The 24,254-nt window shown below is 41.5% G+C and overlaps 1 protein-coding gene across 1 annotated transcript in view; it reads right to left on the reverse strand.

The window, feature by feature from the left end:
* Positions 1 to 970: 970 nt before the first annotated feature.
* The window catches only part of mylk3 (myosin light chain kinase 3), a 53,621-nt gene continuing 30,337 nt past the window's right edge, over positions 971 to 24,254 (reverse strand). Inside the window, exons 8-13 of the mRNA XM_043706901.2 lie at positions 23,693 to 23,834; positions 20,263 to 20,333; positions 17,284 to 17,412; positions 11,189 to 11,341; positions 9,633 to 9,765; positions 971 to 2,171 (exon numbers count right to left, since the gene is read on the reverse strand). Of these exons, the coding sequence (XP_043562836.2) occupies positions 2,106 to 2,171; positions 9,633 to 9,765; positions 11,189 to 11,341; positions 17,284 to 17,412; positions 20,263 to 20,333; positions 23,693 to 23,834 (694 nt within the window). The 3' untranslated portion in view covers positions 971 to 2,105. The remainder of the gene's footprint in view (positions 2,172 to 9,632; positions 9,766 to 11,188; positions 11,342 to 17,283; positions 17,413 to 20,262; positions 20,334 to 23,692; positions 23,835 to 24,254) is intronic.

Below are 24,254 nucleotides of genomic sequence, written 5' to 3' on the forward strand. Positions count from 1 at the left end.
TTGCAACAAAAACTTCCAGCTCGGCGAACAGAACCACAGCAATAAGCACCCGAGCTACAAATCTTCTCACAAACTTTGAAAACCACATTAGATTAGATTACTTACAGTGTGGAAACAGGCCCCTCGGCCCAACAAGTCCACACCGACCCGCAACCCACCCATTCCCCTACATTTACCCCTTTACCTAACACTACGGGCAATTTAGCATGACCAATTCACCTAACCTGCACATCTTTGGACTGTGGGAGGAAACCAGAGCACCCGGAGGAAACCCACGCAGACACGGGGAGAATGGTGCAAACTCCACACAGTCAGTCACCTGAGCCGGGAATTGAACCCAGGTCTCTGGCGCTGTGAGGCAGCAGTGCTAACCACTGTGCCACCACCGGGTCTTATACATCTTAAGTGACAGAGTACAATAGCAGGGTTGGGCATTTTAATGTATAATCTTATGACCAGGTAAGTTGAAGTGTAGTGTGACAAAGGAATAGTCTCCTGCCTCTACATCCTAACTTCTAACTACTAATACCACCAAAGGTCAGCAATGCTAAGAGTCTTTGAATATTGCAGTAATCCAATGTATTACTTTACTTACAGTGCATTTATTCAGACAGGACAGATGTGGATTGGCTGGTGCATTGCATATTTGATTTTATACTTAAGTTAGTAACTGTTATCATCCACTGGTATTTTTCTCTGCTGTTACCATGGTTTGAAATTTATAACATCAATGTGGAACAAGGATCAAAATGCTACTAACTGCATGACGTTTTAGAAAAACTATTGTAGAAGACGGGCGGCACAGTGGTTAGCACTGCTGCCTCACAGCGCCAGAGACCCGGGTTCAATTCCCGCCTCAGGCGATTGACTGTGTGGAGTTTGCACGTTCTCCCCATGTCTGCGTGGGTTTCCTCCGGGTGCTCCGGTTTCCTCCCACAGTCCAAAGATGTGCAGGTCAGGTGAATTGGCCATGCTAAATTGCCCGTAGTGTTAGTTAAGGGGTAAATGTAGTGGGTTATGCTTCGGCGGGTAGGTGTGGACTTGTTGGGCCGAAGGGCCTGTTTCCACACTAATGTAATCTAAAAATCTAATCTAAAGACCAATTACTAGAATATGACAACATTGCATTTAGGTTGGTTGAGCAAGTGCTGATGCTGTGCTCAAAAGATGGGCTGGAGAACAGTGTCATTTGGCTGCTGGGTTGGTAAAACTTGCTTTGGTCTGTACTTGTTGCAATTGTGGACGACGGCACTATTGAAAACTCAATAATGGTATAAGTGGACAAGTGATCTTATGATATTGTTGTCAAATTATTGTAGTGATTGCAAACATAAAGTTACCAACAATTTCATATGAAGTTACCTCGGACGACAGCCAGAAGTACATTTTCTAAAATATTGTTGATGTTGTAAAACTAACAGCTAACTAAAATTTAACTCCAGGAAAAGAACATTTTAAAAACACATAATAGTCCTTACACTCACCTTTATACAATATAAAGGAATCTTGAGAAGCAACAGCTACAGCTTAATATTCACTGTAGTAATAGTAACATAAATATTTAAATAATAAGGTCTAAGGTTCTTTCTAATTCAAAAACAATATAGATTAGTTTGTGTGATTCATCCCTTAAGAGATTTCATTTCACTTTCCACTAAAGATCTGTTGCTATTTGCTAGACATGTATTTATAACACATTTGCAATTTGCTACATTGTAGGATAAAATGTACTTTTTGGAACACAATCTTATCAGATTCTCACTTCAAGATATTAATTGTGTATATTTGTCAGCAGTTCTTCTGTGTATTTCTATAATATATTTTGTGCAGAAAATGCAGATTACATTTCACTAGAATGATCAAGATACTGCTGCTAAGTCTCAAGCGGGTAGATTTCTGGCACATTTCTTTAGTTTATAGGTTACATTATTACTACTATCATCACTGACTGTAATGTTAAGAAAAATATCAAATGTTTAAAGTGCAGCATCTTGATGCAGGCAACAGCAAAATGGAGTAAATTCATTGATTTTCCACTCCTCTAATGGTAATTTTCCAACTACCAGTTGGCTCCATTTCTGCTGTGTTTGAATGTCAGTCCCAAGCTAAGCATTTTTCTGCTGGTTGAGTTTCCTGAGCCTGTTTACAGCAGCAACTGCGTAATAATTTTTCTGTAAACAAAAATTAAAGTGTATTGTTTAGGTTTCAGGCTCTTTTAAAAAACAATGGTAGCATTTTTATTCCCACTCACCGCCTTTACAGAGGTCTCTTATTCATCAAAGACACTCCCATCTCCAAAGGTGCAAGTATCTAGACTCGGGTTTTACTTCACTGAAGTGTTGTCATGGTAATTGAACAAGAATAATATTCAATGACTATGAAATGCTGTTCTTTAATTTCATATTATTTCAGTAAACACTCATAATTTATTGTCTTTGGAATGATAGAGGGAACACATTCTGATGAGAACAAGTTATAGAAAGTAATTTTCTCTATTAGAATGCTGTTATTGTATTATTTCTGGGACTGTATTATAATAAAGGCAGATTGTGGGATTCAGTATATCCTATGGTTTTATAAATACAACTGTCAAGAATTTGTCTGATGGCTTGGTGAGTTGATGGACTCATTTTGAATGGATGTGAGTCATAAAATGGGCTTTATCAGTTGATCTTGCGTGGAAATACTCACTTTATCAGGTCAGAGTGGATAAACAAACACAATTGTCCAATGATCTCTGGAAAACTCAAATGTGTTGACATAATGAGAAAACAAGATTAGGGTGGCCTGTACTGGTCCCTATGTGATAAATAGGAGACAGTGAGGTCTGCCGATGAGGGAGATCAGACTTGAGAGTGTGTCGCTAGAAAAGCACAGCAGGTCAGGCAGCATCCGAGGAGCAGGAAAATCGACTGGGAGCCTCGGGGGTGGAGAGATAAATAGGAGGGGGTTGGGGTTGGGGAGAAGGTAGCTGAGAATGCGATAGGTCGATGGGGGTGGGGATAAAGGTGATAGGTCGGAGAGGAGGGTGGAGTGGATAGGTGAGAAGGAAGATTGACAGGTGGGACGGGTCATGAGGATGGTGCTGAGCTGGAAGGTTTGATCTGGGGTAAGGTAGGGGGAGGGGAAATGAGGAAACTGGTGAAGTCCACATTAATGCCCTGGGTTGAAGGGTTCTGAGGCGGAAGACGAGATGTTCTTCCTCCAGGCGTTGGGTGGTGATGGAGGAGGCCCAGGACCTGTATGTCCTCAGCAGAGTGGGAGGGGGAGTTAAATGTTCAGCCACGGGGCGGTGGGGGTTGATTGGTGCGCGTGTCCCGGAGATGTTCTCTAAAGCGCTCTGCGATAAGGCATTCAGTCTCCCCAATGTAGAGGAGACCGCATCGGGAGCAACGGATGTGGAAGTGCAGGTGAAACTTTGATGGATGTAAAAGACTCCTTTGGGGACTTGGATGGAGGTGAGGGCGCAGGTTTTGCAATTCCTACAGTGGCAGGGGAACGTGACAAGAAGGGAAGGAGGCTTATTGGGGGATGTGGACCTGACCAGGTAGTCATGGAGGGAATGGTCTTTGCGGAAAGCGGATAGGGGTGGGGAGGGAAATATATCCCTGGTGGTGGGATCCATTCGTAAGTGGGAGAAATATCAGCGGATGATGTGGTTTATGCGGAGGTCAGTGGGGTGGAAGGTGAGGACCGGGGGTGGGGGAGCGGGGGGGGGGGGGTTCTGTCCTTGTTCCGTTTGGAGGGGTGGAATTCGAGGGTGGAGATGTGGGATGTGGATGTGGATGAGATGCGTTGGAGGGCATCTTCAACCAGGTGGGAGGGGAAATTTCGGTCTTTAAAGAAAGAGGCCATTTGGTGTGTTCTGTGTTGGAACTGGCCCTCCTGGGAGCAGATGCGGCGGAGGTGGAGGAATTGGCAATACGGGATGGCATTTTAGCAGGAAGTAGAATTGGAGAAGGTATAATCCAGGTAGTTGTGAGAGTCGGTGGGTTTGTAAAAAACGTCAGTGTTTAGTGGGCCCTCATGGATGGAGATGGAGAGGTCCAGGAAGGGGAGGGAAGTGTCAGAGATGGTCCAGGTGAATTTAAGGTCTGGTGGAATGTGTTGGTGAAGTTGATGAACTGTTCGACTTCCTCATGGGAGCATGAGGTGGTGCTGATGCAGTCATCAATGTAGCGGAGGAAGAGGTGGGGAGTGGTGCCGGTGTAACTCCGGAAGATGGACTGTTCTACATAGCTGACAAAGAGACAGGCATACCCTGTTCGTCTGGGGGAAGTGAGAGATTGGAAGGAGAAATTGTTGAGGGTGAGGACCAGTTCAGCCAAATGAATAAGAGTGTCAGTGGAAGCGTACTGGTGGGAATGTCGGAAGAGGAAGAAATAGAGGGCTGGAGGCCCTGGTCATGGCGGATTGGATGTGTAGAGGGACTGAATGTCCATAGTGAAAATGAGGCATTGGGGACCAGGGAAATGGAAGGCTTGGAGGAGATGGAGGGCGTGGGTGGTGTCCCAAACATATCCCCACACTTCCATCCGCCATCCTAGACCTCTCCATCTCCATCCACGAGGACCGACTCAACACTGACATTTTTCACAAACCACGAGGGAGGGGAAATTTCGGTCTTTAAAGAAGGAGGCCATCTGGCGTGTTCTGTGGTGGAACTGGCACTCCTGGGAGCAGATTTTTTTACAAACCCACCGACTCCCACAACTACCTGGATTACACCTCCCATGCTACTTCCTGAAAAAATGCTCTTCTGTATCCCTAATTCCTTCGCCTCCGCCACATCTGCTCCCAAAAGGGCCAGTTCCACCACAGAACACACCAGATGGCCTCCTTCTTTAAAGACTGAAATTTCCCCTCCCACATAGTTGAAGATGCCCTCGAACACATCTCATCCACGTCCCACACCTCCGTCCTCGAACCCCACCCCTCCAACCGCAACAAGGACAGAGCTCTTCCCCTGGTCCTCACCTTCCATCCCTTCAATCTCCACATAAACCGCATCATCCGCTGACATTTCCGCCACTTTCAAATGGACCTCACCAGCAGGGATATACTTCCCTCCCCACCCCTGTCTGCTTTCCACAAAGACCGTTCCCTCTGCGAACTACATGTCAGGTCCACGCCCCCCCAACAACTCACCCTTCCCTTCCTGGCATGTTCCCCTGCCACCCTGCAAACCTGTGCCCACACCTCCCCCCTCACCTCCATCCAAGGCCCCAAAGGAGCCTTTCACATCCATCAAAGTTTCACCTGCACTTCCACACGTATCATTTATGGTATCCATTGCTCCCAATGCAGTCTCCTCTACATTGGGAGGACGCCTTCTCACAGAGTGCTTTAGAGAACATCTCCGGGACACCTGTACTAACCAACCCCATCGCCCCGTGGCCCAACACTTCAACTCCCCCTCCCACTCTGCCGAGGACATGCAGGTCCTGGGCCTCCGCCATTGCCACTTCTTCACCACCCGACGCCTGGAAGAAGAACGCCTTATCGTCCACCGTGGAACCCTTCACCCAGGGCATCAATGTGGACTTCACCAGTTTCCTCATTCCCCCTCCCCCGACATTACCCCAGTTCCAACCTTCCAGCTCAGCACCATCCTCATGACCCGTCCAAAACAGACTCCCTATTTTGAATACTGTAAAGGGATTGCATGTTATTGTGTGTTTAGAAATCTTTCAAATTGTGTGATATGTGGAGTCATAGAATATCTTGGTTCATTCTATTTCATCATCTTTACTATTGCAAAATAAATATCTGTTTTATTGTTAAAATCAGATCTGCAGCATTGCATGCTGTGTTTTAGTAAAATACCACATCGATCATATTTTATTTTGTTAAATAAAACCAATCAAGCCAGATTTCAGTTGTAGCCTGACTTGTCCAGCAATAATATCAGCTGAGATCATAACAATTGGGATTCTTGCAAAAGAAAATCACTGTATTTAAGAGGGATCTGACTTTTCCAGTAATAAAATTATCCTAACTGATAACAACAAGCAATGTTGAGAATTTGGAGAAGATTTGTAGTTAAGGTTGTGGATCAGGGTATAACTTTGCTCGTTGAGCTGGTGGATTGGTTTTCAGATATTTTTGTCACCATGCTAGGTAACATCATCAGTGAGCCTCCAGTAAAGCCTTGGTATTCTGTCCCACTTGCTATTTATCTGGCTTGGTTTATTGTGATGGGTGATATCATGTCCTGTTTTTAAGAGGCTAGGAAATGGGATCCAAATCTATATGTTTGTTAATGGAGTTCCGGGTTGAACACCAGGTCTCTAGGAATTCCCATACGTGTCTTTGTTTAGCCTGTCCCAGAACGGATGTATTGTCCCAGTCGAACTGATGTCCCTTTTCATCTGTGTGTGTGGATACCAGTGATAGTTGGTCATGTCTTTTGGTGGCTAGTTGGTGCTCATGTATGCTGGTGGCTAGCTTCCTGCCCGTCTGTTCAATGTAATGTTTGTTGTTGTCCTTGCAGGATATTTTGTATATGACGTTCGTTTTGCTGGTTGTTGGTACAGGGTCCTTTACATTCATCAGGAGATGCTTCAATGTGGTGGTAGGTTCATGGACTACCATGTTTCCTCGGGGCCGGAGTAGTCTGTTCGTCATCTCTGAGGTGTCTTTGATGTACGTTAGGGTGACTAGAGTCTCTGGGCATCTTGTGTCTTCCTGTTTAGGTCTGTTGTGTAGGAATGGGCAGACTGCGCTTTTTGCGTACCCATTGTTACTGAATATGTTGTATAGGTGTTTTCCTCAGCCTCTTGTAGTTCCTGGGTGCTGCAGTGTGTTATGGCTTATTTAAATAATGTCCTGATGCAGCTCTATTTGTGGGTATTGGGATATTTGCTCCTGTAGTTGAGGTTCTGGAGCGTGTGTGGCTTTTCTGTAAACACTGGTCTCCAGCTCTCCATTGGCTTTTCGTTCTACTGTGCTGTCTAGAAAGGGGAGTCTGTGATTGTTCTCTTCCTCTTTGGTGAACTTTATACCAGGAAGGGATGTTGCTTATGTGGGTTTCTTCTAATTTGAAGCATTTTGTGATGACAAAGTTGTCATCCACAAAGCAGACCCAAAACTTGGGCTGGACCGTGGGAAGGGCTGTTTGTTCTAACCTCTGAATAACTGCTTCTGCTATAAGTCCTGATGTTGGTGATCCCACAGGCGTCCTATTGATTTGTTTGTAGATCTTGTCATTGAAGGTGAAGTGATTTGTGAGGCACAGGTCTAGTAGTTTGAGGATGCTGTTCTTGCTGATGGAGTTGGTACTGTCAGGTGTTTGTGTCCTTGGTCCGTCTAGCAGTGAGGCCAATGTGTCTTTGGCTGGAGTGATGTTTATTGATGTGAATAGAGTCGACACATTGAAGAAAACCATGACCTCGTTGGCCTCTACCTTGGTGTCTTTAATGATGTTAAGGAATTCCTGGGTTGATTGGATGGAGTGGGTTGCGTCTTCTACCAGGTGTTTCAGTTTGTGTTGTAGCTCCCTTGCTGGTCTGTATATCGGTCTGCTAAGAAGTGAGACTATGAGTTTGAGGGGGGCCCCTTGTTTATGAACCTTTGCTAATCCATAGAAACAGAGTGTGTTGGATCCTTCCGGTTTCATTCTTTGGAGGTCTGTCTTGTTATTTTCACCTGTCTTGTGTAGTTTCCTCAGGGATGCTGTAATGTGGTTTTCTAGCTGTAGAGTCGGGTCCATCGCCACCTGTTCCTAAGTGTCAGTATTGGCAAGTAGCTTTTTCAATGTATTGCAATCTGTTCAGGATGACAGTCATGCGCCCTTTGTCTGCAGATAGGATTACAATATTTCTGTCATTTCTGAGTCCTTCCAGGACTTTCCTTTCCAGAGTGTTGAGGGTGTTCCCTTCTTTCTTCCTGCTTAATGTTGGTGCTAATATCTGTGTGATGGCCTGCTGGGTTTCTTCTGTAAGTCAGTTGTCTTTCAGGGTGGATTCCAGTGCTGCTTGGAAGTCCTTTTTATCACGTCCCTGTGGTTGAAGTTCATCCCTCATACGACGATGACTTCAAACTACTAGATCTGTGCCTCGCTATCCACTTCACAAAATGTAACAAATTAGAAGAAACTCACAAACACATAAACAACATCCCTTACCAGTATAAAATTCACCAAAGAGGAAGAGACCAATAACCGACTCCCCTTCCTAGATGTCACAGCAGAACGAAAAGCCAACAGAGAGCTGCAGACGAGTATTTACAGGAAAGCCACACTGACCAGATACTCAACTACATGAGCAAACCTCCCAACACCCATAAATGGAGCTGCATCAGGACATTAGTTGAATGAGCCACAACATACCGCTGCACCCAGGAACTACGAGAAGCTGAGTAAAAACACCTATGCAATGTATTCAGGAACAATGGATACTTGATAAGCACAGTCTGCCCACTACTACACAACAGACCTAAACAGGAAGACACAACATGCCCAGAGACTCGAGCCAGTCTGTCATACATCAAAGACATCTCAGAGATAACAACCAGACTACTCTGGCTCCTAGGCACCATGGTAGCCCACAAACCTCTCACCACACTGAAACAGCACCTGATGAATTTAAAGGACCCTGTACCAACAAACAGCAGAACAATCTTCATATGCAAAGTAACCTGCAAGGACTGCAAAAAACATTGCATTGGACAGACAGGCAGGAAACTAGCCATCAGGATACATGAGCACCAACTAGCCACCGAAAGACATGACCAACTATCATGGTATCCACACACACAGACAAAGAGGGGCACCAGTTCAACTGGGTCAATACATCCATCCTGGGACAGGCTAAACAAAGACATGAACGGGAATTCCTAGAGGCTTGGCATTCAAACCAGAACTCTATTAACAAACATATAGATTACCAATCTCTCAGAAACAGAACCGGAAATGATATCACCCGCCGAGACAGAAAAATAGCAAGCGGGACAGTCCACCAACTCTTCACCGGAAGCTCACTGATGATGTTACCTAGCATGGTGATGAAATGTCTGAAAACAATTCCACCAGCTCAACGAGCAAAGTTACAACCTAACATTCAATACATACTGACATTATTAATATGTTGAAGATATTGTGGTGAAGTGGTGATATCACTGGACTAATGCTGTAAGGAAGCAGGGTCAAATCCCACCATTGCAGCTTGTAAAACTCAAATCACGTTAATAAAACCTGGAATCAGAAAGCTAGTCTCATTGGTGCTGACCATGAAACTATCATTGTTTGTTATAAAAAACTAACTTGAGGGAAGGAAATCTTCAATCTTTAACTAGTTTGGCCTACAAGTGGCACTGTGACCTATAGCAGTGTAGTTGATTCTTATGTGCTGTCTGAAATGGCCTTCTCAATCCATTCAGTTAAAGGGCAATTAGGAATGGGCAACAAATGCTGACCTTTCCAGCAACATTGCCATCCCATTAAAGAATTCCTTTTGAAATCCAGTCCCATCTGCAAAAGGAGCTTAACAAAACTGGCTTTAAGTGTTTGCTGTAGATGGGAAGCTGAGCCATAAATGGATTATTTGTAAGTCATGTAAGCATGTTGCGTCGGGTTTACTATTTAACGTTCTCATCATCAAAATGACTGAAATGAAAACAAACCAATGTATTACCTTCCATAAGCGTTGTGTGATGTACTTCCGCAGCATCACTTGCGATTTGAGTCGAACCCTGCACTTCTTTGCTTTTTCGAGTAAATTGTTAAGCCAGCTGTGTTTCAGACATTGTCCTGCACTGAATCTGTTACTAGTAATGTTAAAAATATACAGTATTAATACTGGAAGGAAGTATATGCGAGCCATTCTGTAGACAATTTTGCAGAGTGAAATCTAGATTTGTTAAACAGGTTCTCCCTCTAGAACATGCACGTCCCCAACCACTCAGTCTTGCCACAAATCAGTAAAATGGAAATGCAATGAAAAATTCTTGGCTCTTCATTTCAAAGCATGACATGTATTTTTTGTAGAAATACTATATGCAAAGGAACAATTTTAACTCCCAAGAACAGCTGTCAGCAACCCCTGGGGGCACCTTGTTGGATGACTGGCAGATGTTCAATGTTGGACCTCCATTGAACACCACCAGAAAGCTTCTACCTATTTTGAACAGAAAGTGTCTACCAGATGTTTCTAATAGAATGGCTCTGCCTGTATCAAGGAAAGATTGTTAATGACAAGGTAACCTTGAAGAAGTGAAGGGGGAGCCTCAGTGATCAGGAGTATGCCTGCTTTTGTCCCATGAACATTTTCGACGAAAAGTTTTGTTTTCTAATTTACCTTTAAATAAGTGCCGACTTCATATCAGCTCTGTTTGAGGACAACCTGGCTACTCCCTACTTAGGAATTGGTCAAAAATCCATCAATGTGTCACATCCAGCATAGAAGACCAATCTGCATTTAATAATGAGGCTTCTGTCGGAGGGTGACTAAAACGTCTTTTGTCATCAAAGCCATGCATTAAAGTAGGGCATTGCTGTTGTGCAGTGCAAAGTTAAATAGCTACATTTTACACATTTGTCTATTCCATTTTAAACAATTGAGGGAAATGTTCAAACTCTTCCTCTTTTACAAGTTTCAGTGCTTTACAACATCTGCAATACTGAGAGGATTCGTTAACGAACTCACATTGTGGTTGTGTGGGAGGAAAAGTGAAATTTCCAAATTAATGAACAGATTAAACAACCCTGGTGATTATGTAACAATGAAATAATAACTCATTGGAGACAGCTGACAGGAACCTTTCTGTGGAGGATTAATTGGCACCATTATACATAAAGAAAAGGGAAAAGACCCAGTTCCTTTATGTTTGGAACATAAATCACTAGATCCGACCAGATTACTTTTCCTCATTACCTAGAAGGAAGCTTGCTTTGTTCACAGGATTTCCATTTAACATGAAATTTGACTTTCACACCAGCATCCAAAAGAAAGGCTAAGCCCTCAGCCCATCAAATATTTAAAAGAAAGATGTTTCATTACTTTCTTTAGTATATTTTTTTCCCAGTAACTTTTATTTCAGGCAGTCATACACAGCAAACTGGTCAATTTAAGAATCTGGAAAAATTTATCTTGGATCCTATAGAGCTGGCTCAACAAATTTGAATTTAGTCTCTCATAAACCTTAAAAGGGAGAAATCTCTGCAAGGACAATTATATTTTATTTGTCATACCTCTTTTCTTTAACAAGGAGGTTTGAAACAAAATCTTTTGCTTCTTCAGACACACTTTCAAATCCTTCTGCATCAAATTCCCAGTTTGCATTAATAATATTGTTCATGGTTTCAGTGTCATGATCACCCAGGAAAGGGGACAAGCCACTCACCCTAGAAAAAATAGACATTCATCACATACTTGGGTATAGAATCAACAATTTTATTAAATTTAACAAATAGAAATTGGCCAAGCCTACAGGCCATGTGCTAGAACATAGGATTAGAATAGCTAGGTGGTTGTTTTTGACTGGCACAGACATGATCGGTTGAAGGGCCATTTTATGTGCTGCACATTTCTATGACTCTAAAACCTAGTTAGTCTGATATTGGAACCAATAGTATTAGTAATAAAAGCACAATGCTGTAGATCTGAAATAAAAACGATATCACTGAAACATTCAGCCAGTCTGTGAAGAGCGAAACAGGGTCACAGTCTTGAATCAGTTTGGGGACTGTTCCCAACAGAGCAATACAGAACTGTAATACTGAACTTTTCCAGAAGTGTCTGTTTTTATTTCAGCAGCACCAGTTTCCTTTGGTCACAGATTGCTGATTTGGGGGCAAAGTGTCTGAGGTGCATGCACACCAAACAAGTTTCACTGAGTCCCATACTTATGGGGATGTTAACAGTGAATCGCGACTGGATATATGCAATGTGGTAATGTCATGATGTCAATCCATCTGCAATATGGGTCTGACACTGGCTGGGTTATTTTAGAACTCAATTGTCTGGCCTACGCCATTTTTAAACTGCACAGCTGGTCATGTGTTCTGCTCAGGAGGATTCCTACACAAACATTTTTTGGAGGGATTTGTTTCTTTTTCATTCATAGAATGGGGGTAGCACTGGCTGGACCACCATTTATTGCCCATATCTAATTGCCCTTGACAAGGTGGTGGTAGGCTACCTTCTTGAACTGCAGGTAAGTACACTCACAGTGTTGTTAGGGAGTGTGTTCCAGGTTTATGATCCAGCAACAGTGAAGGAAAGGCAATATAATTTCAAGTCACAATGGTATGCAGGTGGTAATTTAACATCGGTTGTGCTGTTGTTGTCCTTCCAGCAGCCACAGATTTGGAAAGTGTTCTTGAAGGAGATGTTGCAATGCATCTTGTAAATTGTACACACTGCAGCCTCTGATGGTGTAGGGAGTTAATGTTGAAGGTGTTAAATGGGATGCCAATCAAACTGTCTACTTTATCTGAGATGGTGTGAAGGATTTTGGGGGTTGTTGAAGTTGCACTCATGCAGGCAAGGGGGTAATATTCCATTACACTCATGACTTGTATCATGTGGTTAGTGGACAGGCTTTGGAGTGTAAGTTGCTCAATGCAGACTTCCAAGCCTCGGAGCTCCTCTTGTAGTCACAGTCCCTATGTGGCTGATCTAATTCAGTTTCTGGTCAATGGCAACCCCCTATATGTTGATAATGGAGAATTCAGTAATACCATTGAATGTCAAGAGGCAATGGTTAGATTTTTGTTTGTTGGAAATGGTTATTGCCTGGCACTATGTACCACAATTCTTTTCTTGACCCCCATTAATCCATGCCTGAATGTTGTCTATTTCTTGCTGTATTTGGGCAGGAGACTATTCAATATCTGAAGAGTCACCAATGGTGTTGCACACTCTCGCTTCTAAGTAAATTGGTGATTAATTTATTTTGGCAGTTGGCACAAAACTGTAAGTGTTTGGTTCTTTAAGTTATTGCTTTAAATTGCAAACTTGTACAAGATTTATTGTGGCAAATGAACAAGGATTCTTGCTTCATTCAAAGCTCTGGAAATGAGTACAATAGTAATTATTACCTTTATGATTCAGAATAGTTTGAAATATGAATGAAAGCCACACAAAGCAGGATGAGCTGCAAGCTGGGATATGGAGGGGGGAGGTGGGAGGAAGGGAGTGGAGATGTCTGCAGGCAGCTGTAACTACCCAAGGTGTATGGGGAACAACTTTGCTATCTGAACAATCTGTGAGACATCTGTACTTCAGTAAGATTCCTTTCTTTTTAAGTACGAATTCTTCACTGAAATCTGCCACAACTACAGAATGGCAAGAATTACATTGCCAGCAGATATAAAGTGAGTGTGGTGTCAACCTGGCTCCTTCTAGGCTGCAGTTTTCTGTCCACTGACACATTCAGGAAATCACAGAAACCCACTATTACAGATGCATTTCATTCTCTATCTCTGGATAGAAACCATGGTGTAGGGTGCCATTGATAGCAGACATATTACTTCATAAGGAGAAATCAGCCTATAAAATAACAGAAATAGATTTTGCTCCCTCAATGTCCAGCTAATGGACTTTTGACAAATGCAGAAATGAAGTCATGGTTACGGTCTTTCCTTCCGGTCACTGACCATTGCTTGGTCTTCATGCAAAATTTAAAGCACCAAAATATAAATATTTCAAATCAAATGTATACATGAAACCACCCAGTATTCCATACTTATCATGCATATGTATTCCTTAGTGCCTATATTGCACACAGCCTTGCAGTATGGCTTGTGGAAGACTGCTCACTTTCAGTGGTGGAGACTGCATGTGACTGGCCTGAGAATGATGTCTAGCAGGTTGAGGCCTATAAAAGCCAACTACAGACTGTGTTCCTTCTACCTTGTCTAGGGCTGGCTGGTTGACAGACAACACCAAAAGCCATACCTGTGGACTGTCAATGGTAGAAGGATTTCCTTTTTCCTTTTGCTTTCCTTTTGTTGCTGATAATTGTACTTTTCCCACTCCCACTTCTTTTAGAAAATCGTTTGTTTTTTGTTCTCCTCACAGTCCCTTTTGCTTTTGCCCATCACCCCTTTTGTCATTTAATTTTTCTTGCCTTCCTTTCCATACTTTTTTTTTGCACTCCCTCTTTTGCACCCCCCCCCCCCTTTATTTCCTTAACAACCCATTATACCACATGTTTTACAGTTCTGTTGATAGGCCATTAACCTAAAATTCATATGATGACAAAGCTGATGAGTATTTCTAGCATTTTTCTGGTTTTATTTCTGGTTTGCTGAACTCTTTGCTGAACTCAGCCTCCAAAGGTGGCAAAAGCAAGATCATTAAATATTATCAATACAAATGGGCCCATGGTTGTTGGGCAGTGAAATCAGTGCTATCAGATGTAGAAGAGAACATGGAGTTTGAAACACAAATAGACCAACCATGATCTTATTGAATGGAAGAGCAGGCTTATGGGGCTAAATGATCTACTTCTGTACCCAATTCTTGTTTTCATGCTTACCCCATTCATAGTAATTTGCATTTTCTACTTTTACTTTAACTTTTCCCTCAGCTGTCCATTTTTTAACACTTTTTTTATCTTGAAGTACATACAAAGGAATCATGAATTTGAATACTGGCACTCATCAATCTGCATTGGATGCAGGCATCTGCATAATAGAGTGCAAAGGCTTGCTCCCCTTAATATATGGCTGCAGTGAGTCAGAAGCATTCCAATTGCCCTATATCCATCACAGCCAGACATTGTAAGGTAAAGTCACATGAATTGTTATTAGTAAACAAAGCCATTTTAATTGTGCACATGGTATGAAATGACTGAGGAGGGACTGCATTCCTAGCTTCATTGTGTGTACTTACTTCTGAGCTTAAGCTACAAGTAACATAGCGAAGATTACAGTGTGGGAGCCTTCACTGATGTAGCACCCATGCTAGGATCACAGGATTACAGATTTCCTCAGAAACTAGCATAATATGACTATAATCTTGCTATCATCAATTTCTATAGAGATTTACGATAAGAATTATCTACATACATAAAAGTCAGAACATGGCATTAATGATGTCGGGTACCTAAACAGCACAGAATCAAAACTGACTTCCATCGTAGTAGGACAGTAAAGTTTCTGCATTCTACTGTATTGTGCAAGGCCTCTCCTGATTACACAAGGACTTATCTGTACAGCACCACTTACTGCTTTTCTAAGTTGTCCTTTCTTAATACTGTATGTGTATTTTCTGTGCAGTGTTTCTACTATTCAGTGTTCCAGTTAACTCTCGTACAAATGAAAAAGTCAAAAGCTTGCATTTTGCAATGAGCAGCAAAGCACAAGCATTCATTGCTGACCTCAAAATAAGTTGCCCACAAAAATCTAGTAATCTCTGTGTGTGCCATTTTCCTCTCCTGATGACTGTTTAAAGCTGGTGGCAAATCAAGGGACTTTTATGGTGGTGATATCACCAAGGTGACAAACCAATTTACACAATACCAAACCAGAACGATAAAAGCACTTATTCCTTAGTTTTTGAGTTAAAATTTTAGGTAGAGAAATGAATGATTATTATTAATTTAAGGTAGATGTTAAAATGAAGGTGGTGGATCAAATGCAAATATTTCCCAAGTAATTCCATGGAAAGGATTTTTGCAGTTCTTGTAAAGATCGCAATAAATAGTAAGGCCCTGGGTGGTGTTTTAGAACAGAGAGATCTGGGATTCAGGTACATAATTCTTAGAAATTTGCATCATAGGTAGACAGGGTGGTTAAGAAGATGTTTAGCACGCTTGCCTTCATTGCTCAGACATCTGAGTATAGGAGTTGAGGTTGTACAGACATTGGTGAGGCCTCTTCTGGTGTACTGCGTGTGGTTTTTGTCACTGTTATAGGAAGGATATTATTGAACTGGAGAGGGTTCAGAAAAGATTTATTAGGATGTTGTAGGGAATGCAAGGTTTGTGTTATGAAAATAGGCTGGGACATTTTTCACTGGAGCGTAGAAGGTTGAGAGATGAACTCAATAGAACCTTTTGGCCCATCAGGTCCACACCAACCCTCCAAAGAGTATTCCAGAACACTCCCCGACCCTATCCCTGTAACCATGCATTTTCAATGGCTGATCCACCTAGCCTGCACACACTATGGGTAATTTAGCATGGCTAATCCATCTAACCTGCACATTTTTGGATCATGGGAGGAAACTGGAGACCCAAAGGAAATGCAGGCAGAGAAAAAAGGTGCAAACTCCACACAGACTGTCACTCAAGGTTGGAATTGAACCAGGTTCCCTGGTGCTGTAGGGCATCAGTGCTAATGCTGAGCCACTGTGCTGCCCATATAGAGGTTTATAAAATCATGAGAGGCATAGAGGAGGTGAATGGTGAAGGTTGTTTCTCTAAAGTGGAGGAGTTCAAAACTACAGAGCAAATTTTTAAGGTGAGAAGACAAAGGACAAGAAGGACAGGAGGGGCTAACCTTTTTACACAAAGTGTGGTTAGTGTGTGGAATGAATTGCCAGAGGAAGTGGTTGATGCAGGTACAATTTAAAAGACATTTGGATAAGTAAATGAATAGGAAAGGTTTGGAGGGATATGGGCCAAATGCAAGCGGCAGGACTGGTTCAGTTTGGAAACATGGTCGACGTGAACTACTTGGACTGAAACGTCTGTTTCCTGCTGAATTATTCCATGACTCGATAACAGATTATCTAATTATGCTCATTGTGATCTTCCCCAACATATTGAAGATATTAAATAAGATGAGTGATGGTAAGCAATGTTGCCTCACTCTTCTCAGTGACCTTGTTTAGTAAGCTTGTCTGTCACATGGATTTTAGGACTGATCAAAGAAAGTCTGTTTGCCTCGAATTCCTGATGCTGTTTGTCTTTCAAGGCATTAAAGATAGAGTACACAGTCATAAGAACATATATGCCCCAATGGGAATTGGTTTAGCTCAGTTGGCTGGATCATTGGTTTACAGAGTAGTGTGAAGCCAACAATGTGGGTTTGACTCCCATCACTGGTTTGAGGTTACCATGAAGGACTCTCCTTCTCAACCTCTTCCCTTGCCTGATATCTGGTTGTCCTCAGGTTTAATCAACACCAGTTGCTTCTCTCTAATAAGAGAGCAGACCCTATGGTGTGGGTATGACAATGGTGATACAGCAATGTGTTCCAATAGTCTAGATTTAATTGGCCTGTCTTTACTGTTAAATTAACTGTTGCACCAATTTTAAACAGGATTCACTTCTGAACATATTCTTATAAGATATGTGAGATAGCAGATTCTCTGAGAAGTGTTTAATACATACAACATGTAGGCGATGACGCCCACACTCCACATGTCTGTGGGGAATGAAACATAATCATAATTCACCACTTCTGGAGCAAGGAATTCGGGGGTACCAAAATGAACTTTCAGTTTCTCTCTTGGTTTATACCTAAAAACAAACAAAAATGTTTAAACAAACATTACAAGTCAGATCTTCTTCATGTATTTGAGTAATTTCTCATATTCTACTGCTGCATAAGGAGCACAATGTTGTGGTGATGGAATATATTTTAGGAAAACAGAAAAGCCTTAAGTCTGCATTATATTGACATAGTTAAAAATCACACAACACTAGGTTATAGTCCAACAGGTTTAATTGGAAGCACTAGCTTTCGGAGCGACGCTCCTTCATCAGGTGGTTGTGATCAGCCACAATCATCTGATGAAGGAGCGTCCCTCCGAAAGCTAGTGTGCTTCCAATTAAACCTGTTGGACTATAATCTGGTGTTGTGTGATTTTTAACTTTGTACACCCCAGTCCAACACCGGCATCTCCAAATCATTATACTTACATGATTGTGTCCAGGCTGTTTCCTCAACTCCCCATGGATCATATTCTGAACGCTGCCTAACTATAACTGATTAAAGTCATTCAAGGCTGGTAAAATTAGAGAGCAAGTATTGCTAGAACATCTCACAGATTGACATTGAAAGAGGCCTTAACATAACTTCCATTGATTTGGCTGGAGAAGAGTTTACTCAAGGAAGTAAACCCATTACAAATTAGGTCTTTTTTTGCTCTTTAATGGAATTTGTAATTCTAATAATCAAAAAGACATTTATAACTGAAACAAGTTTTGTTAATCAAGCCACTGTCATGAATATATTTGCCAAAGTTTTTACTTTGTCTGTCACAGATATTGAAATAGTAACACTGCCTAATAGTTAACCATTTGTTCTATCCTATCAAACAAAACAATTCCTATAATAGCTGACATTGCATTTAAGTTTCAGCTCCTTATTACTAAATAATGATAATGAGATTTAAAGGGGTAGAACCTTCATGGTAAACTGTTGGAATATATTTGTTCTGGTTTGAGAAGGTCAAAAAAAACCAATGGATCATCGATATCGCAGCTACTTCACTGCTGTGTGTTTACTTGATCTGTATCTTTAACATTATGGTATGGAAGAAAACACCTAAAATTTGATGAACTTTTTTTTCATAAAGGTAAAGGTAGAAAGGACTTGACATTTATGTCCCCCTTATATTCCTGAATCATGATATTGGAAACTATGTAATTTGAAGACGTTTCTATTTTGCTAAATCATCCCTTTTTGGTGTGGAACAGATTTGCATCAGCATAATAATCCAAAGTTACAATTATGACATAACAATCATGCTTGTGTGAATTGTAATAGAGACTGTCAGAGATGATCTGTATCAATAACAAAAGTATTTTTACAAGAGGTCCACTTGTCCACAACCAGTGCGAAAGTGGTTATCCTGAAGTGAAACTGTGCTCATGAAAGTTGTTTATATTTAACTATCATTGGAGGTTCAATTGAAGCAGAAAGTGAAAATTTGCGTCCAGATCTTCGAGCATCCTTTGAACGTCTATCACCCCCTTCCCCTAGACCAAGCTAACAGGTCCCACTTCACCCTGCTCTCCCTAACCTCCCCCCAAACACCATGCTTCTTCCTGACATATTGACTCTCATCTGACCAATCAGATTAGCCCATACACTCAACACCCTCCAATTTACACCACAATCTGACCCACCACACCCACTGCCATCTTCATCCACTTAATTTACCCACTTACATTCAGCTGTTCCCTATCCCCTTATCTATTCACTCTTATATTCTACTCACAAACATGATGGAAAGGTGTTAAAATATCCCCAAGTTTTGAAGTATACAGTATATATAATAGTTATTGCCTTAAGCACTGGGTGAAGCTTGTCTTCTGCTGCTAATCCAGCACTACCAGGAAGGTGCTCAAAGAAAAACTGGTCCACCATTTCTGTAAAAGCTAGATTGATGGACCAGGCCTGAAATGTCGAGCTTCACTCCAGAAAAGTAGGAGCAGAGCTATAAGCTAACACTAACTGCTAGAAGATTTGGGCTATAATTGCAGCAGATCATCACTGCATCCAATCTAATACATTAGACATTGCATAGAAAATGTAATTTCACATCTCCCTTCCTCCTTGACTATTCAACTGATACTTTTGAAATTGTGGGCAGACTTTTGAATGCAGAAGCATTATAGTCAACCCGATTCTGTCTTCAGTCATATATCTGCACTTCCCAGCATTAGTCACTAGATGGCAAGCATAACAAGGAACTCTGCCTGATTTTTTTCTCTTTTGCTTAGATGCTCTGATACCAATTTTAACAATTTACTTTTTAACCTTTATTCAATGTGAAGCAAGGCTCAAATGTGAGGCCATCTCAGTCAGAAAACCTCTGTCCTAGACTGAGTGGTGTTCACACAAACTGAATGATGAGCATTTAGGTGTTTAATCTATAATATTTTAGTTTTGAAGAACCAATTTTCACATTATGCCTATGATTTATAGATTATTTAGATAATCAAACATCATAGAGTCCCTACAGTGTCCCTACAATTGGCCCAACAAGTCCACACCAACCATCTGAGGAGTATACCAACCAGACCCATTCCCCTACCCTATTACTCTACATTTCCCATAACTAATGCACTTAATCTACACATTCATGAACACCAGGGGCAATTTAGCACCTCGAATCCCTCAATTAGGTTCCAGTCTGTAACTCACTCCCGGGTATCTGTTGTTCTGTATGTAACACACCCTGAACCCCTCATTTAGATTCCATTCTGCAACTCACTCCGGAGGATCTGTTATTCCTATATAAACCACCCGCAAACCCTCGATTAGATTCCAGTCTATTTATGGGTTAACATTGCCAAATAGATTCCTTGCACTGTAGAATATTTGAATCAAACAATTTATAATTATACTATAGCTCTTACCTTCTAGCCAGACCAAAATCAATAATTTTGATTTGATTTCCTGTGTTGTTTACACACAAAATGTTTTCTGGCTGTGGGAGACAAGGAAGACATTTGAATGAAATCACAGATCCTGGAGCATGCAGAAGTTTCAAATTTGTTGAGGCATCACATGACAACTCAAACGCCAGTACTATCCAACAACCACCCATTACACAAAAAAACTTATTTGCTTCTTTATTTGTGATGCAATTTTCCATCCCAATTACTCAGGCAAGAGGCTAAATGCCAACTTCTAAGCTTCTGTCACTCCATAGCTGATAGGATCCAAGAGTCCTAAGATGACCTAAATGTCAATTTTCCCTGTATCAATCTGTGCATTGACCACATGGACTCATGTGGGATTCAAGATATTGCCATGCGATAAATGTGTGAAGCTTTTCATTACCACTCGGTGGAAATATCTGTCTTTCAGGCAATGATCTCTGCAGTATTATCAGGTAAACTGATTTGATTTTAAGTAAGTTTACATCATTTTACGCAGTCAACACCTTTTAAGTTAATAAAATTTCTCTTGAATTAAGTCATTACAAGTATTACATCCTGTTCAATAATGGGTGCAAGGATAAGCCCAGCAACTCCGGACTAGCTAGTATTACAGTGGTAGGAAAGTTTTGAGGAACAATAATTTGGAACAATATCAGCAGTCCTTTTGATAAATGCTAATCCTGGAAAAACAGCGTGAATTTGTCAGGAGTTTAAAATGCTTGAGGTTTTTGACAAGGTAATAAGGGAAGAATTTTTCATCTAGTTCCTATTTACTGCAATGTTGTCAGGGCTGCTTAATGTCAAAATCAGTCAAATGCTGTCTTGTTGTCAAAGACAATCACTCTCACCTCCTCTCTTGAGTTCATCTCTTTCAGTCATAATTATTCCAAGACTTTAATGAGTTCAGAAACCAAGTGGCTCTGTCAGAACCAAAACTGAGTGTCAACAAGCAGATTATGTTGTGACATCAACCATGTTCGTATCAAATGTCAGAGCAGGCTCATCGGACTGAATTGCCTAATCCTCTTAATTTTTATGTTCGTATGCAAGCTCCCCCTGATAGCACTGCTGATAACACTTCCATCACTTTATTAATGGTTCAGAGAAGGCTGATGGGACAATAATTGGATTTCGGTTACATCTGTGGACATGACATAACTGCAATTTTCTACACTACCAGGTAGGTGTCAGTAGTGTTGCTGTACAGTGTAAGTTGGGCTAGCGGTAAGGCTAGTTCTGGAGCACAAGTCTTCACTCTGACGTTATCAGGGCCCAGAACCATTGCAGTATCCAGCACCTCAGCCTCTTCTTGAGTTTGTTTTATTATTTCATTGGATGTGGAGTCACTGGTTGGGCCAGCATTTACTGCCCATCCCTAATTGACGTTGAGAACGCAATGATGAGCTACCTTCTTCAACTGCTGCAGTCTACCTGGTTGGGTAGACCCACAATGCTATTGAGAAGGGAGTTCCAGGATTTGACCCAACGAAGGAATGGCAATATATTTCCAAGTCAGGATGGTAAGTAGATTGGAGGCGAACTTGCAGATGGCTGTGTTTCCATGTTCCCTTGTCCTTACAGTGTTTGTGGGTTCTGAAGGTGCTGCTTTCAGCTTTGGTGAATTTTTTCAGTGCACCTTGTAGATGATGCACACTGCTGCTACTGAGCATGGAGGGAGCGGACGTTTGTGGAGGTGGTGCCAATGGAGCAGGTTGTTTTGTCCTGGATGCTGTCCTTGAGTGTTGTTGGAGTTGCACTTATCCAGGCAAGTGGGAAGTAGTCCATCACACTCCTGACTTGTGCCTTGTAGATGGTGGACGGGATTTGTTGAGCTACTTGCTGTGGGATTTGTAGCGTCTGATCTGCTCTTGTAGCCACACTATTCATATGGTGAGTCCAGTTCAATTTCTGGACAATGGTAACATCCAGAATGTTGATCTTTGAGGATTCAGTGATGTAATGACATTGAATGTCAAGGAACAAAGGTTAGATTCTCTCTTGTTGAAGATGGTCATTGCCTGACACTTGTGTGATGCAAATGTTAATTTCTGTATTATTTGGAGTGATTTGGATGGGCTGAAGATTGACACCTATGATGCTAAATACCTCAGGAGGACGATGAAAGTATCATACACTTGGTAGTTCTGGTTGAAGATGGTTGCAAATGTGTCAGCTTTGCCTTTTGCGCACATATGCTGTGCTCTACATCATTGAGGATGGGTATATTTGTGGAACCTTCTCCCCTTGTTAGTTATTTCATTGCCCACCACCATTCTCAACTGGATTTGGTGGGATTACAGAGTATTGATCTGACCCATTGCTGTTGAATTGTTTAGCTCTAGCATGTGCTGCTTGTACTGTTTGGCATGCATATGGTCCTGTGTTGTAGCTTTACCAGGCTAGCACCTCATTTTTAGGTATGCCTGATGCTGCTCATGGTATGCAGTCCCGCACTCTTCATTGAACCAGGGTTGATTCCTTGGCTGAATGAAAATGGGAGAGTAGGGTATATGCCGGGTCATGAGATTGCAGATTATGGGTAAAGATGATGCTGCTACTGCTAACTATCCACAGGATATATCTAGTATTGAATTACTAGAACTGATCTCGATTTATCCTATTTACGATGGTGGCAGTGGAACATAACACAATGTAAGTTATAGCTCAGTGTGAAGTTGTGATTTTGACTTCACAAGGTCCATATACTAGTCACTCTTACCTACACGGTCATGGGCAGATGCATCTGCAGAGCTAGATTGGTGATGATGAGGTCAAATAGGTTTTTCCTTCTTTGTTCGTTCTCTCACCATTTAATGCAGACCCAAACAAGGCTTTAGGATGTGGTCAGTTCAGTCAGCACTGGGATCCCAAATCACTCCTGCTGAAGGCCATTGATCCCCACCCAGAGTACATTCTGTGCCCTTATAGCCCTTAGTGCTTCTGTTAACTGATGTTCGATGTGGAGGCAAACTAATTCGTCAGTTAAAGGAGGGCAGTAGGTGATAATTTGTAAAAAGTTCCTTGGCCATGTTTAACTATATATCATAAAACTTTCATGGGACCCGGAGTAAATGTTGAACACCATGCATCCACTTATACACCACCATGTTGCAACATCTGCTGTGCTGTCAGACAGACTTATGGAGGTGGGGAAGTAGAACTTGGAGTGTTTTTTCTTACAGAGAGCCAGTACAAATCTGACAGGCCAAATGGCCACCTTCTATTCTGCAATCATTCTATGCGTCCATACCACTAACCAATTTACAGCAGCAAGATTGATAATTAAAAGTAAAATTCAAGTTCACCAATCACATTTGTACATATAAACAAAAAAATCGTTAAATAAAAAATCATTTAGTTGTGGTTTTAGAAATGGAGGCGGGTCTGTGGGAATTAAACATACCTTAAGATCCAAGTGAAGGACATATTGTTGATGTAAATATTGAACACCTTCACAGATTTGCTTCACAAAGATGATTGTATCCAGTTCTGTCAGATTATAGTTTTCATCAATAATTCGGTCAAACAACTCTCCGCCTCCAACACTGCAATTAACACAATCTTATGAAGTAATTTAATCATGCATCTCAATTACTTCTTGCATTATATAAACAGATATTTTAAATAGTCTCAGGAGATTTGTTCCTAATGTTTGCTTTTTAAGAGCTTGGCAGTATATGGAACAAAGTTACTGATATTCCCTCTCTCCCTCGCATATATTTCCTCTGATAACTTATTCCTCATTTGGTACTGTGGGAACTGTAACGTGCAGCTAAAAGGAAAAATGGGGACTTGATTTCATATCTCATTGAAAATTCTGACTTTGCTCAGTGCCACAATCACTCAGATCTGTAAGCAAAAACCAGTTTAAACTTTCTGTTCCAATCTCTAGATTGAGATTTGCATCTGTGCGCTTAAACCGTGCTGAGGCTGACTTGACTGTAGACATATCTGAAGTTTTTCTG

This window comes from Chiloscyllium plagiosum, unplaced genomic scaffold (genome assembly GCF_037043375.1).
Source record: "Chiloscyllium plagiosum isolate Xiang-an unplaced genomic scaffold, Cpla_swu_hap1 HiC_scaffold_17, whole genome shotgun sequence".
Taxonomy (NCBI): Eukaryota; Metazoa; Chordata; class Chondrichthyes; order Orectolobiformes; family Hemiscylliidae; genus Chiloscyllium; species Chiloscyllium plagiosum.